At 37.3% G+C, this 19,692-nt stretch overlaps 1 protein-coding gene across 5 annotated transcripts in view; it reads right to left on the reverse strand.

Moving 5' to 3' along the window:
• LOC105472068 (ankyrin repeat domain-containing protein 30B-like) overlaps positions 1–19,692 on the reverse strand; it is a 539,363-nt gene that overhangs the window by 485,531 nt on the left and 34,140 nt on the right. For 2 of the 5 annotated variants that reach the window (XM_071070103.1, XM_071070102.1), the window contains one exon: positions 144–211. The exons of 2 other annotated variants lie outside the window; for them this stretch is intronic. In XM_071070103.1, coding sequence (XP_070926204.1) covers positions 144–196 — 53 coding nt within the window. In that variant the 5' untranslated portion in view covers positions 197–211. Of the gene's footprint in view, positions 1–143; positions 1,942–19,692 lie in introns of those variants that run through there. One more of the 5 variants, XM_071070101.1, reaches the window with a different exon arrangement.

Raw genomic sequence — 19,692 nt, forward strand, 5'->3', positions numbered from 1 at the left:
GACATTAAGAAACTAATTTATTCTCTTAAATGCTATAAACATTTTATTGCATTTCATTATTTCTTTGGTTGTCAATTTTGATAGTGTTTGACTAGAAGTCGAGAATAGGAAATCCACTAACCTTGGGTGGGCCAGTTACTTACTTTCTCATTGCCTTGGTATTCTTTCTTGAAAAGTGAAGAATTGTTTTCTTCATAATTATAATTGTTTTCTGAAAACATAAAACACTGGTAACATTGCCTGGCATTGAGTAAATTACTAGTTTTTAGTATTAGTATCGATTCACATTTTTCCTACTTAAAATTAGATAATGACTCTTCATTTTCTATATGATTTTATAGCATACAAATTTAGATACAAATCAAGACATACTTGAGTATCTAGTAGATGCTCAGTAGTATACATTGAATAAAATAATGCATTATTCCTCACAATCTTCATAGGACAAGTAACTATCATCTTTTCCAAATGGACATGAAAGTTTCATGACAGAAAGATTCCATAACTAGATTTGTTGCCCAGCTTACCTGTAGTAGATCTAGGACTTCAAGACAGGCAGGTTCTTAACTTCTACACTCGATTAACCTATATGGCCTGCCTTTGTTCATGCTTTGCCATGTTTATCTAGTTCTCTGGTTCTTTCACTAGATTTTAGTTTCTTGAAGGCAAGTTTACCTCTATAGAACCTACCTCAGTGACTTACCAGGTACTGGGGAAGTAAATATTCAATGTTTGCTAAATTAAATAGCAAGTTACAACTGGGAGAATCTGACAAAGTAGAAAGATTTTGAAGCTAGTTAGACATAAGTCAAAATCATACTTTGGATATTTGTTGTATTCTGCTCAAAATATTACGTAACCTCTCTGAGCCTCCCCTTCCTCTTCTACATCGTGGGACTGATATTACCTCCTATGAAGATTATGCACAATAGATAGGATTCATGTGTTATGTTTATTTTCATGTCAAGTAATTCGAATACATTTTGTTCCATTTGCCCTGGGTTCTAAGTCAAAGGCTGGGAAACTTTTTCTGCGAAACGCCAGATAGCAGGCCAGGCGCAGTGGCTCACGTCTGTAATCCCAGCACTTTGGGAGACCAAGCCAGGTGCATCACGAGGTCAGGAGATTGAGACCAACCTGGCCAACATGGTGAAACTCCTTTTCTACTAAAAATACAAAAATTAGCCGGGCATGGTGCCTGGTGCCTGTAATCCCAGCTACTCTGGAGGCTGAGGCAGGAGAACTGCTTGAATCCGGGAGGCGGAGGTTGCAGTGAGCCGAGATCACACCACTACACTCCAGCCTTGGTAACAAAGCAAGACTCCATCTCGAGGGAAGAAAAAAAAAAACCCAGATAGCAAATATTTTAGCCTTTACAGACTATACAATTTCTGTTGCAGTGATTCAGCCCTGCTGTTGTGGTATGAAAGTAGCTATAAACAACACATAAATAAGTGGATATGGCTGTGTTCCAACAGAACTTCTCAAAAATGCTGCATGCCGGATTTTGCCTGGGGGCCATAGTTTCCAAACCCCTATTCTAAAGCGTGACATCTGGGGTCACTAGCTAAAAGAAATTCTCATCTAAAACTACTGGATTAAACATTTTAATATTGTTTATCATGTATTTACCTCTGGACACTGATTTCTTGTGTTGTAATTATAAATACTAATTATAGAAACAGGACAATTACAATTATCTTTGCAAAGAGTTTTACGTACTCAAAATGTGCATCCAATTCAGCCTTACACGTCAGGTGCTTAGCAGCACTTTAAAGATGTTGACCAGTATGAGCAGAATGGTTCATATTGAGTCCTTTTAAAATAGCCTCATGAGGGCAAGATGTTGACTTCTGGAGCTGAACCAGCCTAACCTGCCTTTCTTGTTCTTGTTTCTGTGCGCTGCTACCTCACGTGACTTGTCTATGTCCTGAATTTAAATCTTGTTTCCAATACTCCTATAATCCTCTCTTTACCTGAGTTGGTATTGTTCATCTCAATATCTTGTTACTGACCTTGGCTTGACTGTTTCTCTAGTCATTGATTCCGAGATACCCCAAGGCGTTTTTCATAAATAGCTACCCCCTGTCCAGCATATTTTGTCACTTAGCAAGCTTGACAGCACTACTCCTGGGCTGTGAATTCCTTTTAGATCCTTATTCATTTTAGGGTTAACTGAACTCCTTTGCCTTGTGTATAAGGCTCTGTGGGACTTGGCTCTAGTCATATTCTCAAAACTCCAAAATATAGTCAGGCCCCTTTCACATGCCTTGTTGTTTCACACTTCTGTGCCTGCTTTCTCTCTGTGACACACTTTCCTTGTTTGGGTATTTGGCAAACTTCTACTAATCCTTCAAACTCGGGGATGGCTGAATCTTGATTCTTCCCCATAAAGGTTCCCCTTTCCAACTAATATCACCTCTGTACTCTTATCCCTAATCTCAGCAGCAATCAGCCCCAGGAAACCAAACCAAAAGCTCTGCAGCAATTGACCCAGAACAGATAGGATTTATTCAATGAGTACAGCTTCCCTTATTTTTGTTTCCACCTCAGGACCAACCAGAAAAAGCCAATATGCTCCCCAAACCAATTACAGGGGACGCCCTGCTTCTAGTTAGCACAACTGCAGCTTCTTCATGCCAACCACCTCAAATCAAAGCATACTTGAACCCTTCTCTTCTGTTCACTATGATGTTTTCCACTGCCCTGCCTACCTATGAGTTTCTAGCTAACACAGTGATGATGGCTGATTCCCTTACTTTAGAAAGCTCTGATAAAATAAGTGACTAAACAAGCTCTGCCTCATCTCATGTAGGTGAGTTCTTTTATTCCCACAATCCCTAGCACCAAGCATCATTAATATGTTAAACCTGCCCACACCGATGGGAAGAACATCAGGATAGGCAGTCAGACTAAGTCTAGAAGTGTTCTGTGGTGAAGCCCTTCTCTAAAACTTTCAGTACACTTAACCTAGGGACCAGTCAGATCACAGGTCCGACAGGATGTCTCATGAGCTAAATGGGAGCAGTTGACCAATGGAAATGTATATGTAGAAAAGCAAAGAATAAGAGATATAGAGAAGAGAGCTGCAAAGTTACTAGGAAAGTCTTAAACATCCCTCTACTTTTGCTATTATCACTGGCCTTCTGATCTGCAAGGATGAATCAACTTATATAAAGGGCCTAGAGTGGGACAGATGTTTTAATGTTTTTTAAATCAAAGAATAAAACCTCAAACATGAAAAGAATATGCATATTTGCAAATACTCTCATCTGGCTTTTTTCCTTTATTCTACAATACAAGGCAATTTCACTTTAAGTTCTCTGTAATATATTTTATAAGACAATACCAAGGAAGCTTAATCTATTTTACACATAGAAAAGACTGATCACGATATGAGGAATAGGTGTGCCTCCAGGAGCATTAGATCCAGCCATCAGTGCACACCAGTACACCTCTGATACCTGAAATTAATCTCAGCAGTGGGAAAGCTTAGTCATGCAGGCTGTGCTTCCTGCTGAAAGTAAAACCATCAAACTCAACACACATGCAGGAGGTTGCCTTTGAATCTTAAGGACCATTATCATTATCTGCCATAACTATGCCATAAGAATATTGCCTCTCTCATTTATTGCACTGAAAAACCTTAACACTTTTCCTCATTTCTATTGTATAATTAAATATCAAATGTATTTATTTTGGCAGTGTATCATATTAGGGAATGTGCTATGGAGCTGGAAAACATGAGTTAAAATCCTCATTCTAACCCTCAGATAAAGGACACGGTTTATCAAACCTTTAGTTTCCTAATCTGTATAATGGGTATGTGAACATCAGTATCTTGGGGAATATTATGAAAATAATATTAGATAATGTGTGAAAAATATTTAGTGTAGTATAAGATAAATAGGATTATTTTATTACTATACACTCTATGCATATGACTATACATATATGAGCATGTATATATTTACTAGGTATACATGATATATATTTTAACATTTAGATTGGGCTTCTTCAAATTAATAGTTATGCTGTAAGATGTTCCAGTATCTACATACCATATACAACATATCAGATGTAGTAAATTAAACTATGAATGTGTGTATGGCAATATATTTTAAAACCGTGATACCATTAAGCGACAAGGATGTTTGGCAGACAATTGGGCTCACTCACTACCAAAGTAACCACTCTGCACACCAGCTTCACAGCACAGACAATTCACACTTCTTTCTACTTCAGGGAAATAAAACCTATTACTGTTCTCCATGCTTTTTTATGTCACTATCGAATGCTCAAATATGTAATTATTCGGTCCATGGACAGTAATGACTCATGATTTATTTTATATTGCACGCATCCTTGCCTCCTTCCTTTTTCTGAGGTTCTGACAGCTTGACTACAGTGTCTTTAATGCTTCCTCTCAGAACTAATTCAAATTTCACCTCTGCCACAAATACATTTCTTTATTCACTCTTTCCTCTGTGTTACCATGGCACCTGCTTGTCCCTATGAAGGAGGATAAAACATCGACTTACGTTTTGTTCATTATTCTCTCACCAGGTGGATTGTGAGTTCTCTGAGGACAAGAGATGATGCTTTCTGTGGCTTTGTAGCACAGTGACAGCAAGTCACTTTATTCATTTATTCAGCACATTTGTTTGGTAGAAGTTCATTAAGTATCTACAACACGATAGGTGCTATGCTATTAATGTGGGTTTCGCCAGCAAATAAGACAAGGCCTCTGCATATTTCCAGTTGAGCCAGGAAGATAAGCATTGGATAGGTAACTGCAGGCATGATGAGGAGTAGGGAAAAGGCAGTCTGAAGCTGAAGGGAAGGCAGGGTTGATGTTGCTAGGTGATGTTGGGAAGAGGTGTTCCAATCAGGAGGAATAGCATCTAGGCAGAATTAGTACTGTTGGAGCCAAGGGCTGAGCAAAGTATAATCGGGCTGGAGTTTGGGAAACCAGGGGGTCAGTGGTACAGAGTAGATCTGAAGAGAGAATGTAGCCAGATTTCTCTTGGACTTGTAGATTATTTTGCACAGTTTTAAGTGTTAGAAGAAGGCACTGAATGGTTTCAAACAAAGGAGTCACATGATCAGATTTGTGGTTTAAAAAGACATTTAGGTGTTGTATAGATTGGATCCGGGGGTAAAGGGTTTCTTGAGAGACAAGTCAGAAAACCAGTTAAAACATCCAAGTAACATGTGATGGTGGCTCAGATCAGGATTGTGTCAGGAGCAATGGACAGGAAGAGGCAGCTTCAAAATATATTTAATGAGTAAAATGAACAGATTGTTGTCTTCATTTGCTATGGGAGGTTGTAAGGGGTGGAAAGGAGTCAACAATAAAACTTGGCTTTGAATTTGAGCAACTCTATCCTGACCCAAAATTAATCTTTAAGTCTAGGCCAGATTCTGGCATTCCTATGATTACAGCTCTCCAAAGGCTCTCTTTGTTCTGAGGGAAAAGTCCAGTTCCTTTGCATAGAAGGTAGACCACAATCAGAACTCAGCCTCAATGTAGAATTTTGTCCTTTTTATTTCACCAGTGCCAAATTCTGTGAAGCTTCCCAAACATGCTACATGGTTTATGCCTTCGGCATCTGCCCATAATTTTCTCTTTCCCAAACTTACACTTTTTCATATAAACTCCTGAAAATTCCAAAATTCCTTCAAAACTCTTATTGGGTAACATTGCTTAAAGCTTCTGTTAGCTTATTCCTTTCTATTGTTTTATCTTTTTTTATTTTATATAAGTTTATTTTATACTTATTACATTTCATTAGAATATTGTGGTTGTTGCTGTTTTTGCTTATGTATTTTTAGCACAGATATTTTAATCTTTTGACTTCAGTGGATTTGAAAGGTTGCTTTATTCTTTCCAGGCCTAGATGAAGTTAAATCTTAGGGTATAGAAAACTGAAACTAGAAAATTTTATACTTTTCCTTTTGGAGAGCCAAAGTTGCAAAACACACACACACACACACACACACACACACACAGAGATTTTCTTTCAAAATTCAAAGGTATTTTTCTAGCCTGAAGTAATCAACCTAGAAACAGAAAAAATAGAAAGAAAAAAATAAGAAAATCCTATATTAAGTTCAAGTCACTATGCTAGATCTCATTACTCAAATTATCTCATTTTATCTTTAGAATGATCCTGTGAGGCTAGTTACACTAGTTCTGTGCAATACTCAATCTCTACCTTTTAGAAACCCTAGGGATAAATTTAAGAACCTTTGCAGTGTTGCTTACAAGAAACTGAAAGACATGGTTCATTATTTTCCCCAGTGCAGACCCCAAATGACTTCTTCCTTGTTTGATATTCTACATTATAGGGAATGACATCATTAAGCTGGCACTCGGTTTATGCTGGGTAAAGGGGGAACCATGTCAGAGATAAATTAGATTGTTGTTCTGTCACAATAAAGATCTCATCTTTCATTGTAAAGGCTCCAAATTATTTCCGAAGCATCAGGGAAATGCACACAATGACAATAAACAAAAGGACAGCAAGAAAAATTCTTGGGATTCTCAGAGCCAGTTCTCAATGACCCTCTGCTCGCACAATGACAAATGTTCAAGACTTCCTAGAGTATTATTTATTATTTATCCATAATGTTTTGCTTTTTTTTGATGTTTTGGACTTGGGAATTATGACTTATTTGTCACTTCTGGAGAAAGACCTACCTTTCAGGCACCCATTTTCTTCATTTACATTATTAAATATAACAATACCAATTGGAAGGTATGATTGAGAAGCTTAAATGAGTTTAGGAATATAAAACTCTAGCATAATGCATGACACAATCAATTATTTTTATTTATTTATTTAATGTTGGATTATTTCGAGTCTGAATTTTAAAAAGACTCTTGATATGCATACACAAAACTAAGTAAAAAAAAAGTATGCTAATTTTCACTACACTTTGGATAGAATTGGCTGCTAAACTGCAGCATTAACCTTTCACAGGATGTGCTAGATTTACGGAGAAAGACCTTCAGCAGCAGAGGCCATATCAGCAATAAATGACTTCTTGGCCATGAACAAGCTAACTCAGTTTAGCTCAAATCCTAATAAAAAGTGTTTTTCCTTTTTTTTCCCTCAAGCAAATTTTTATGGAAAATTAGTAGCTGGAAAATATGACCTACAACATCAGGTTTGTTATAAATGCTTTATAGTGAAATGTTCCTTATTCGAAGAAAATAAAAATGCCAAGGAAAAATATATATGACATTTATAACCCTTTCACTTCAAAATGCATGAGAATTCTATATGGAAACATAAAAAGAACATGCTAATTCACCCTCTAAAGAACAAAGGAAAACCTGAATAAAAGGACAATGGCCTCAGGCTTAGTGATAAGAAAAGTTAACAGTGACCTGAATGTCAATTTGTTGGCCTATTTGTTCTTCGAAGTTTTTTTTTTTTTCTTTGCAGTTGGTTAGAAACTGAATAATAGCTATGCCGATGACTACCAAATTTATAATTTAAATCAAACAACAACTTTCCTTGAATTTTAAACTCATTTCTGTCTCTTTCAAAAACTCCACTTGGGCATCACATAGCATTGTCAAAAGTTTAATCCAGCACTTTTCCCCAAAAACCTCTGTTATCTTATTTCATTTAAAGTTACCACGAAGCCATATGCTTAGTGACGCTTGATTTTCTTCACTCAATCATCCACATTCAAACCCACTTGATTCTTCTTCCTGAATATGCTCGAGTGGACCCACTTTCCTGCAACACCGTGACTACTAGTCTTCCAACACACCGCCTCTCACCTTGTCTACTGAAATAGTCTCTCACCTGCTCTCCTTGACTTCCCCTCAATTCACCCCATTCCATTTGTCACACTTGAGCCAAGGCTCTTTCTAGAGTGTAAATGCAAATCTGTCCATAACTTCTCACTGTTTAAGTTCCTTCCAAATGTTCAAAGGAGAAATTTCAAACTCTTCTACATGGATACATAATCTTGCCCCTGCCAGTCTTTCAACCTCAGTTACTCTTTCCATCAACCTTTTTACTTTTACCATCGTTGCCATTTCCTTTAACTGCCATATTAGCTCTCACATTTCAGCCTTTCCATTCACTATTCCTTCTATCTGAAGTACCATTTACAGCTTCTCTACCACTATTCAATAGTCACATTTCAACTTAAAGATTACTTTGTGAGGGAAAATTTCTCTAGTGCCACCCATGGCCAAGTGAATTAAATGCCCTTTTTGTGTACTTCCATAGAAACCAAACATTTCTCATAACATTTACAATTTTTTTAGGTTTAATTGTACATCTTCATTAGAGTGCAAATTTTCTGAGGGCAAGAACATCTGATGACATAGTCACCTCAAGGCCTAGGATAGTATTCAGCACACAAAACATGCTCAATGTGTTAAATGTATACATGTATGTACAGTCTGAAATTTAATCTCCTTCAGCACTGAGAAAATGGAAACAGTCAGAAGAGAATTGCCACCCATCCCAACACTATCTGTAAGAATCTACATTAATCTTTGCCTCTCTACTTGGACTCGCCTCAATTAAGCACTAGGACACTCACTCAAGGACTTTGCTCCACATTCTCTTTCTCATTTACTATTTGTTTTCACTAATAGATCATTCCCAAGAGTAAATAAATATATTATTTCTTCTCAAAACAAACAAACAAGAGCCTTCTTCCTTTTCTTACACTTTCTCTTCTATTTACTGGCACATTTCTTACCCATTTATAATTCTTTGAAGGACCTGTCTGTATTTACTCTAATTCATCTCCCTCTTATTTTATATCAAACAGACCCCATTCGGCACATTTCATCATTCTCTCTTCCTTCAGAGATTTTCATTTCTAGTTTTACTTACTCCTCCTACCCTATGTTAGTCCTCCTTCTCAGTTCCGTTTGCTGATTTTACTGCATCAAACTGAACTCTAAGGGCTGGTATGCCGTACGCCTAAGTCCTGACATCTGTCCACAAAATTTTAGAATGCTATATATGTCAACAATTTCCAAAATTGCATTTCTAGCCAAAAAGCCTTTTTCTTCTGAAATCCAGACTTGTGTAGCCAGTGCTGACTCATTATTTCCAGTGGAATGCTTAAAACTCATGTCGATCTGCATGTACCAGAATTTCCTGGGCTTTACGAAAATGTATTATACACATGCTCTCTTCTATCTCAAGTAATGACAACTCTATCCATCCAGGTGCTGAGGTTAAAATCTTTGGAGTCATTCTTAAGGTCTCTCCATCTCCATAGACAAAAGATGCTTTTGGCTCTATCTTTAAAATATATATAGACTCTTACCACTTCTCACTGCTTCTACTGCTAGCAACTCTGACCAAGGCATCCTCACCTCTCACCTGGGTTACTGCATTAGATTCCTAACTGGTCTTCCTGCTGGTATATTTGTCCTACTACAATCTATTCTCCACACAGCAACTGCTTGATACTTTAAAATGTTAAGCTAGATTACCTCACTCCTCTTACCAAAATAAAAGTTAAAGTTTTTACTACAACCTTCAAGGCCATGGTATCTGGTCCCTAATTACCTCTGACCTCATCACCTATTATTTGTCCTCCTCGCTCATTCTGTTTTAGGAACACTGGCCTCCTTCTTCTTGCTTGCTCATGATAGGCACATCCTTGCCTCAGAGTCATCACACAGGCTGTTCCATATTCTTGGAACACTCTTCTGCCAGATTGCTATACATTTTCTACTTTCACCTCAAGTTCTTATTCAAATGTCATCTCTTTAAGGAATCTCCACAGTTTTCCATAGTGCTTGTACTAGTTTACATTTCCACCAACAGTATAAAAGTGTTCCCTTTTTACCACATCCACACCAACATCTATTTTTTTTTTTATTTTTTTGATTATGGCCATTCTTGCAGGAGTAAGGTGGTATTTCATTGTGGTTTTGATTTTCATTTCCCTGATAATTAGTGATGTTGAGCATTTTTCCATGCTTGTTGGCCATTTCTTCTTTTGAGAATTGTCTATTTAAGTCTTTAGCCCACTTTTTGATGGGATTGTTCGCTTTGTTCTTGCTGATTTGAGTTCTTTGTATATTCTGGATATTAGTCCTTTGTTGGATGTATAGATTCTGAAGATTTTCCCCCACTCTGTGGGTTGTCTGTTAACTCTGCTGATGGTTTATTTTGCTCTGCAGAAGCTTTTTAGTTTAATTAAGTCCCATCTATTTATCTTTGGTTTTGTTGCATTTGTCTTTTGGTTCTTGGTTATAAAGCCTTTTGCCTACACCAGTGTCTACGAGGGTTTTTCCAATGTTATCTTCTAGAATTTTTATTGTTTCAGGTCTTTAAGTCTTCCATCTTAAGTTGATTTTTGTATAAGGTGAGAGAAGAGGATCCAGTTTCATTCTTCTACATGTGGCTTGCTAATTATCCCAGCACCATTTGTTGAATAGGGTGTCCTTTCCCCACTTTGTTTCTGTTTGCTTTATTGAAGATCAGTTGGCTACATTTGATCCAGCAGTCCCAATACTAGTTATCTACTTCGAGGAAAATAAGTCATTATATGAACAAAACACTTGCACACGCATGTTTACAGCAGCACAATTTGCAATTGCAAAAGTATGGAACCAGCTCAAATACCCATCCATCAGAGAGGGGATAAAGAAAATCTGGGGCTGGGTGCGGTGGCTCACGCCTGTAATCCCAGCACTTTCAGAGGTTGAGGCGGGTGGATCATGACATCAGGAGATCAAGACCATCCTGGATAACATGGTGAAACCCCATCTCTACTAAAAATATGAAAAAATTAGCCGGGCATGGTGGTGGGCACCTGTAGTCCCAGCTGCTCAGGAGGCTGAGGCAGGAGAATGGTGTGAACCCGGGAGGCCGAGCTTGCAGTGAGCTGAGATCACGCCACTGCACTCCAGCCTGGACGACAGAACGAGACTCTGTCTCAAAAAAAAAAAAAAAAAAAAAAAAAAAGAAAGAAAAGAAAAGAAAACCTGGTATATATACATATACTCCATGGAATACTACTCGGTCATAAAAAGGAATGAAATAATGCCACTCACAGCAATCTGGATGGAATTGGAGACTATTATTCTAAGTGAAATAACTCAGAAATGGAAAACCAAATATCATATATTTTTACTCATAAATGGGAGCTAAGCTATGAGGATACAGAATCACAAGAATAATACAATGGACTTTAGGGACTAGGGGGAAAGCATGGGAGCAGAGTGAGGGATAAAAGATTATGCATTGGGTAAAGTGTATACTGCTTGGGAGATAGGTGCACCAAAATGTCACAAATCACCACTAAATTATTTATGTGACCAAATACCACATGTTCCCCAAAAACCTATTGAAATAAAAAATAAAAAAGAGTGAGTGAGTTTCAAGAGGAGGAAAAACATTGAAAATATAGAATTAAAAAGTGGTTAGACTGACATTTAGAAAATTGTCATATGTAGCTGTATATCTACCTATGAGCTGGCACTTATATTATTATTCCAGGTTTCTAGAAGTAAGTGCAATTTTAGAGTTTTGTGATGCTAAATAAACTGAAACATGCCATATATTTTGATATATTGTCCTTGAGAGCAGGCCGAGTAGTATTGAGTGCAATTTTACATTATGATATGACGTGGTTTGGCTGTGTCTCCATCCAAATCTCAACTTGAATTGTATCTCCCAGAATTCCCACGTGTAGTGTGAGGGATCCAGAGGGAGGTCATTGAATCATGAGGGCTGGTCTTTCCCATATTATTCTTGTTATAGTGAATAAGTGTTATGAGATCTGATGGGTTTATCAGGGGTTTCTGCTTTTGCTTCTTCCTCATTTTCTCTTGCCACTGCCATGTAAGAAGTGCCTTTTGCCTCTCACCATGATTCTGAGGCCTCCCCAACCATGTGGAACTGTAAGTCTAATTAAACCTCTTTTTCTTCTCAATCTCGAATATGTCTTTATCAGCAGTGTGAATTTGGACTAATACATAGTATGATAGCAGTCAGTCTGCCAAACAGATAAAAAATACATTATTTTTAATGTACATATATGTATACTTTTTTTCAAAATCCAGTTGTATCATCCAATTAAATTATGATTTAAAGGTACCTGACAATTAATGGAGAAAAAAATTAAAACACAATATTATAGTATTTTATATTATCTTAAATATCAAAATGTGTAGTACTTAGGCATAAACTTGAAAAAAGTGAAACATCTGAAAACTACAAAATATTGTTGGGATAACAAATAAATGGAATAAATGGAATTCACAAGTCATAAATCTCAATATTGTTAAGATTTCTACTCTTCCCACATTAATCTATAACAGCCCCAATCAAATCATAGCTGGATTTCTTCTTTTAGAAACTGACAAACTAACATTCTGAAATTTACATAGATATGCGAGGACCTACAATGGCAGGTTGCTTTGAAAGGCAACAAATTTGGGGAACAGCACCTGGTCTCAAAACTTACAGTTATAGTAATTAAGACAATGTAGTACTAATATAGTTACATACATGTATATCAGCTAAGTTTTAATAAAGTTCTGAGACAATTCATGTACATAAGGATAACATTTTGAACAAATGCTCATGAAACAATGAGGTAGCCCAGTATGTGTTCGTATGTATGTGTGTTACTCAATACTTCACACCTTAGAGGTATGAGTGTGCACTATAAAGAGAAACTGGAAAGCTTTGGGCATGTTGGATATGTTCACTATCTCCTTCATGGTGATTGTTTAATGGGCACATGTACATGTTAAATTCATCTCATTTACACTTTATATATTGATGGTATGTTTGATATTCATTAAACATAAAGCTGTAAAAATATTATCAAAAAATAAAAAGCAAATATCATCTCAATAAAGCTTACCCTGACTAGCAACTAGCCATTTTAAAATTTCACTCCTTTTCTAAATTCATTTCCTGTACTCAGTTTTTTTTTTTGTAATCTCCATGGCATGCATTATCTTCTAAAGTAATATGCAGTTGGTACTCTAATGTCTTCTCCTCCCATTAGAATGTAAACTTTTTAAAGGAAGTTGTTTTGGTTGTGTTTTTCACTGCTGTATTCCCTGTTTCACCTAGAATGATTCCTTGCATATGCTGTATGCTCAATATACATATGTAGAATAGATAATCAGGCCTTTCACATAAATATCCTCTTTCTTTTTAGTTTATTGAATTGAGAGCAAGGTCAGTAGAGGGCAATGATTTCATTTGCTTTTTATGAACCTGGGACATGCCTTGTGCTTTTCATATAAATGAAAGAAACAGATTGATGTAAGTTAAAACATAAGCAACACTTAGCTCTGATTGGGTCAAAGCACACTCCTTTGTTACATGGGAAAAATGAGCCTGCACCTTGAACAAATTTACCATCATAGCTGATTATAAAAGTAATTCTTCCTGCTTATCCCGTGCTTTGTAAATCTGAAGTGTACAAAGAAAAGAAACCATAATTCCGCAATCCAGAAATACTATTAATGTGGATATATTTACCTGTAGTCTTTTTCCCAAATACACACACAAGTGTAAATATCTAAATGTATCATCACATAGTATGTATGATTTTTAATTATTTCTAGTTTTAGTCAACACAACATATACATTAAATTTTTATAGAAATTACAAAAACACATAGCACAGGGACCCTGGGCCCAGTCTACTTTTTCCTCCTGGGCTCTGGGCCTGTGTTAGCAGGGGCTGCCTTGAGGATCATTGACATGGCCTGGAGACATTCTCCCCATGGTTTTGGGGATTAACTTTAGGGTCCTTGCTACTTAGGCAAATTTCTGTAGCCAGCTTGAATTCTTCCTCAGAAAATGGGTTTTTCTTTTCTAATGCATAGTCAGGCTGCACATTTTCCAAACTTTTATGCTCTGATTCCCTTATAAAACTGAATGCCTTTACCAGTACCCAAGTCACCTCTTGAATGCTTTGGTAAATACAAATTTCTTCTGCCAGATACCCTAAATCATCTCTTTCAGGTTCAAAGTTCCATAAATCCCTAGACCAAAGGCAAAATGCCACCAGTCTCTTTCCTAAAATATAATAAGAGTCACCTCTGCTCCAGTTCCCAAGAAGTTCCTCATCTCCATCTGAGACCACCTCAGCCTGGACCTTATTGTCCATATCACTGTCAGCATTTTGGGCAAAACCATTCAACAAATCACTAGGAAGTTCCAAACTGTCCAACATTTTCCTGTTTCAAGGACCTTGAACAGAGGGACCGGCTGAAGCCATGGCAGAAAAACAAACATCGTGAAGATTTCATGGGCATTTATTAGTTCCCCAAATTAATACTTTTATAATTTTTATAATACTTTTACAATTTCTTACACCTGTCTTTACTGCAATCTCTGAACATAAACTGTGAAGATTTCATGGACATTATCACTTCCCCAATCAATACTCTTGTGATTTCCTATGTCTATCTTTACTATCTTAATCCTGTCATCTTCATAAGCTAAGGATGAGTGTCACCTCAGGACCCTGTGATGATTGAGTTAACTGCACAAATTGTTTAAACAATATGAAATCTGGGCACCTTGAAAAAAAGAACAGGATAACAGCGATGTTCAGGAACAAAGGAGATAGACATTAGGTCTGGCTGCCTGAGAGCTGGGAGGAACAGAGCCATATTTCTTTTCTTTCAAAAGCAAATAATAAAAACTTGCTGGTTTTGCAGCTTGCGGGTCATCACAGAATCTGCTGACATGTGATGTCTCCCCCGGACACCCAGCTTTAACATTTGTCTCTTTTGTACTCTTTCCCTTTATTTCTCAGACCAGCTGACACTTAAGGAAATAGAAAAGAACCTACATGAAATAACATTGAATTATCGGGGGCTGGTTTCCCCCAATATCTGGCACGCCAACGTGTTTTTTTTCTTTTTCCCAGATGCATGTGCACTTTTTCCCAAGTTCATTTCTTTTTCCCAACTGGTCCCTCAATTAACCAAAGATCAGCCTATTCCTGAGGTTGTTACAGTGTTCACTGATGGCTCCAGTAATGGCAATGCTGGTTATGTAAGTTCTACAGACAAGCTTATTTCTACCTCTTATACCTCTGAGGCAGAGTTAATTGCTGTGATTACTGCCTTACAAGATTTCTCCAAACCTTTAAATAGTGCCTCTGATTCTGCTTATGTTGTACATGCCACTAAAAATATAGAAACTGCTACTATCAAACATGGTGATAATTCTGAATTGGTTTCTTTATTTTCAAGGTTACAATGCCAACGTAGACACCCTTTCTATATTACACGTATTAGATCTCATACCACTTTACCAGGACCCATGTCTGCCGTTAACCATAAAGTCGACTGTTTGGTCTTTTTTGCAACCCAAGAAGCTCAGGAGTTCCATAATCTCACTCATGTTAATGCTGCTGGATTAAAAGATAAATTTGCTCTTACCTAAAAACAAGGTAAGTTTATTGTTCACAGCTGCCCTCAGTGTCAGGTCTTCACATTTCCAAATCAAGAACCTGGCATTAATCCCAGAGGCCTAACTCCTAATGCTTTATGGCAAATAGATGTGACTCATGTTAGCTCCTTTGGCAGACTGGCATATGTGCATGATTCTGTGGATACCTTCTCAGGTTTTATCGGGGCTACTTGCCAAACAGGGGAAGGCATGGCCCATGTTAAAGAACATCTCTATTCTTCCTTTGCAGTTATGAGGCTTCCATATCAAATTAAGACAGACAATGTCCCTAGATGTGTTAGTAAGAATTTTGATTTATTTATGCAACAGTAAGGAATTTCCCATATTACTAGAATCCCTTACAATCCTCAAAGACAGGCTGTGGTAAAACAGGCCAATCGCACTTTAAAAACCCAAATATCCAAATAGTCTGAACAACAAAAATGTAATTTAACTGCGCCCCAGTCCCAATCACATTTGGCATTGTTTACTTTAAATTTTTTTAATGTTCTTAAAGATAATAATCTAACTGCAGCCAAATGCCATTATATAAGCAAAAAATTTCCCCTAAACAAAGGGAAGCCAGTGTTATAGAAAAACTCCCAAACTAATACTTAAGAACCTGGCACAATTATAACGTGGAGGAGAGGATATGCTTGTCTTTCCCCTGGAGATCATCAATTCCCTGTCTAGATACGCACCAGGAGACTCAAGCTTCAGGTGAATACTGGCAATGAAAACCACAAAGAAAAGACATCCATGTCAGAGACCACCCTTAGATGTGGTTAGATCTGTGCCAATTCCTCAGAAGCTGGCACACCAAATCACAATAGGTCTGATTCAATCCTCCCTGATGGCAATGCAGACCCATCTAACTAATCCCACTTCTCCTGATTACCTTTCTTTTTCTCCTCACAAACCTAAAAATCTCACCATTTCTATTAGCCTGAAAATAACATCCCTCTGTTCTTCTCTCCCTCCTTCAGCACTCCATCTCATTTACAATAGATTTTATTTAATGATTCTCCTCTTTAAACAATATGAAATCTGAGCACCTTGAAAAAGGAACAGGATAACAGCGATGTTCAGGGAACAAAGGAGATAACCATTAGGTCTGGCTTCCTGGGAGCCAGGCAGAACAGAGCCAAATTTCTCTTCTTTCAAAAGCAAATAGGAGAAATATCACTGAATTCTTTTTGTCAGCAAAGAACATCCCTGAGAATGTGTCATATGTGCATGATTCCTAAGGAGAAGGATCATGCATTCCTGAGAAGGGGAATGCATTCCTAAGGGGAGGCCTCTGAAATGACGGCTTTAGGAACGTCTGTCTTTTACAGTTGCAGATAAGAGATGAAAGAAGCCCCAGTCTCCTGTAGTGCTCCCAGGCCTATTAGGATGAGGAGAATCTCGCCAAATAAATTTTAGTCAGACTGGTTGTCTGCTTTCAAACCCTGTCTTCTGATAAGATGTTATCAATGACAATGCGTCCCTGAAACTTCATTAGCAATTTTAATTTCGCCTCGGTCCTGTGATCTCGCCCCCTGCCTCTATTTGCCTTGTAATATTTTATTACCTTGTGAAGCACGTGATTTCTGTGACCCACACCCTATTCATACACTCTCTCCCCTGTTAAAAGTCACTAATAAAAACTTGCTGGTTTTGCAGCTTGGGGGGCATCACGGAACCTGCCGACATGTGATGTCTTCCCCGGACACCCAGCTTTAACATTTGTCTCTTTTGTACTCTTTCCCTTTATTTCTCAGATCAGTTGACGCTTAAGGAAATAGAAAAGAACCTACATGAAATAACATTGAATTATCAGGGTCTGGTTTCCCCCCATACCCTTTAAAGCAGACAAAATGAAGCTGTATACATTTTGGTAGACCCTGAATATAATTACATAAACAAATCCTTCACTTCATTTTCTACTGGACTCTGATTATCACATCTCAATCTCCAAATTTTGTCTATATATGTCATTGATTATATCCATTGCCTATGACCCCGTGTGTATATAATTTATGGTTTAAACAGTACATACATGCTGGTAATATTCCCAACTAAAAAATGGATTGTTTAGGACCTGGTCAACTCCTTCTCCTGAGGTAATGTAGCTTAAATATTACTTCATTGGTTCTTATGGCACACAAAGGACATTTAACAAATCTATTTTTTTCCTAAAACGATGTAAATGTATTTATTATTTTACTTCATCAAAACAACTACATATATGAATCCAACATCACCATATCTCATCATGATAAAAAATATGCTGGGGCCTTTCTAGAAACTACAGTTGTGATTACATTACCAGAGCACCCTCCTCTGTATGTAATGACAGATAGCAGGTGTTGATGCAAACAGTGTGCACTGGAGAGCTTTTTAGTAGGATGGAGTTAGGCATCTATCTCTCACCTCACATCCTATCTCTACCATTTACTATATGTTGTACAAAAGATTTAGCCTCTCCCAGATTTAATTTCCTTTTTTACAAAATGAAGATTATGATATTTATCTCATAGTATTTTTATGAGTAAATTATAGATTTAAACATATTCAACAACAGAGGCACAACAAATATTAGCTACCATTTCCGACTTTTCACCTATACCTGAAACCTTATTAAAAGAGTTAGCACATATTTCCTGGTACAAAAACAACAGTGCAGATCAAACTTGAGTATATGAGGGTATCAGGACTATGGAACTTCACAGGATAACAATTCGTGCTTTTTGTGATTAGTAATGATGGACTTCATGCAAGAAGTGAAAGAGCCAGTGCTGACCAGATGTCCTGATCCAGGATCCTTGTGATACACATGAAGTGGCCATGGATCTAATTCCTACAGTCCCACTGCTTAAGGTCATCAATAGGGTGACAACCCTGTCCAATTTGCCTGATAATCCCAGTGGACACGTGCTCTCCCAGTGCGTGTATTCATAGAAACACTTGTAACCCTCAAGACTGTCCTGATTATTTCAAGAAAGTAGAAAAAGAAAAGCAAGTAGACCCAACATACACAGAAGGAAGGAAATAGTAAAAATAAAATTGAGAATAGGAATACAACTTAAAAACGACAAAACCAAAGAATTTTCTTTAAAAATATCAGTGATATTGATAAACCTCTAGCAAGAGAAGACAAAAGACACAAATCACTAATAGCAGGAATAAACTGGATATACACTACAGATTCTGCAGCCACTATGAACAAATTAATGCTCATAAATTCAACAACTCAGAATAAATTGACCAATTCCATGAAACATAATCAAAATTCAATCAAGATGAAATACATATCCTGTTCTATAATGGTACTACAACCATTGAATAAATGGGTAATTAAAAAGGTCCCCAAAAAGAAATCTCCAGGCCCAAATACAATCACTCACAAATTTTACCAAATATAAAAAGAAGAATTAAGACCAATTTTAATCAGTTGTTTTTAGAACTAGAGGAGGAAGAAACAGTTCCTGTTATCTTGACACCAAAACTAGAAAAAGTTGAAAAAAAAGAAAGCTACAAAACAAAATCTTCAGTGACTCATGCCTGTAATCCCGGAACTTTGGGAGGCCGAGGTAGGAAGATCATGAGATCAGGAGTTCAAGACCAGCCTGACCAACATGGTAAAACCCCATCTCTTCTAAAAATACAAAAATTAGCTGGGTGTGGTGGTGCATGCCTGTAGTCCCAGCTACTTAAGAGGCTAAGGCAAGAGAATCTCTAGAATTTGGGAGGTGGAGGTTGCAGTGAGCTGCAATCACACCACTGCACTCTAGCCTGGGTGACAGAGCAAGACTTCATCTCAAAAAAAAAAAAAAGCAATTTATAGATCCAATGCTACCCTCATCAAGCTACCACTGACTTTCTTCAAACAATTAGAAAAAAACTACTTTAAATTTTATATTGAACCAAAAAAGAGCCCGCATAACCAAGACAACTCTAAGCAAAAAGAACAAAGCTGGAGGCATCACATTACCTGACTTCAAACTATACTACAAGGCTACAGTAACCAAAACAGCATGGTACTGGTACCAAAACAGAGATATAGACCAATGGAACAGAACAGAGGCCTCAGAAATAACACCATACATCTACAACCATCTGATCTTTGACAAACCTGACAAAAACAATAAATGGGGAAAGGAGTCCCTGTAAAATAAACGGTGCTGGGAAAACTGGCTAGCCATATGCAGAAAGCTGAAACTGGATCCCTTCCTTACACTTTATACAAAAATTAATTCAAGACGGATTAAAGACTT

This window comes from Macaca nemestrina, chromosome 9 (genome assembly GCF_043159975.1).
Source record: "Macaca nemestrina isolate mMacNem1 chromosome 9, mMacNem.hap1, whole genome shotgun sequence".
In the NCBI taxonomy this organism is placed as follows: domain Eukaryota; kingdom Metazoa; phylum Chordata; class Mammalia; order Primates; family Cercopithecidae; genus Macaca; species Macaca nemestrina.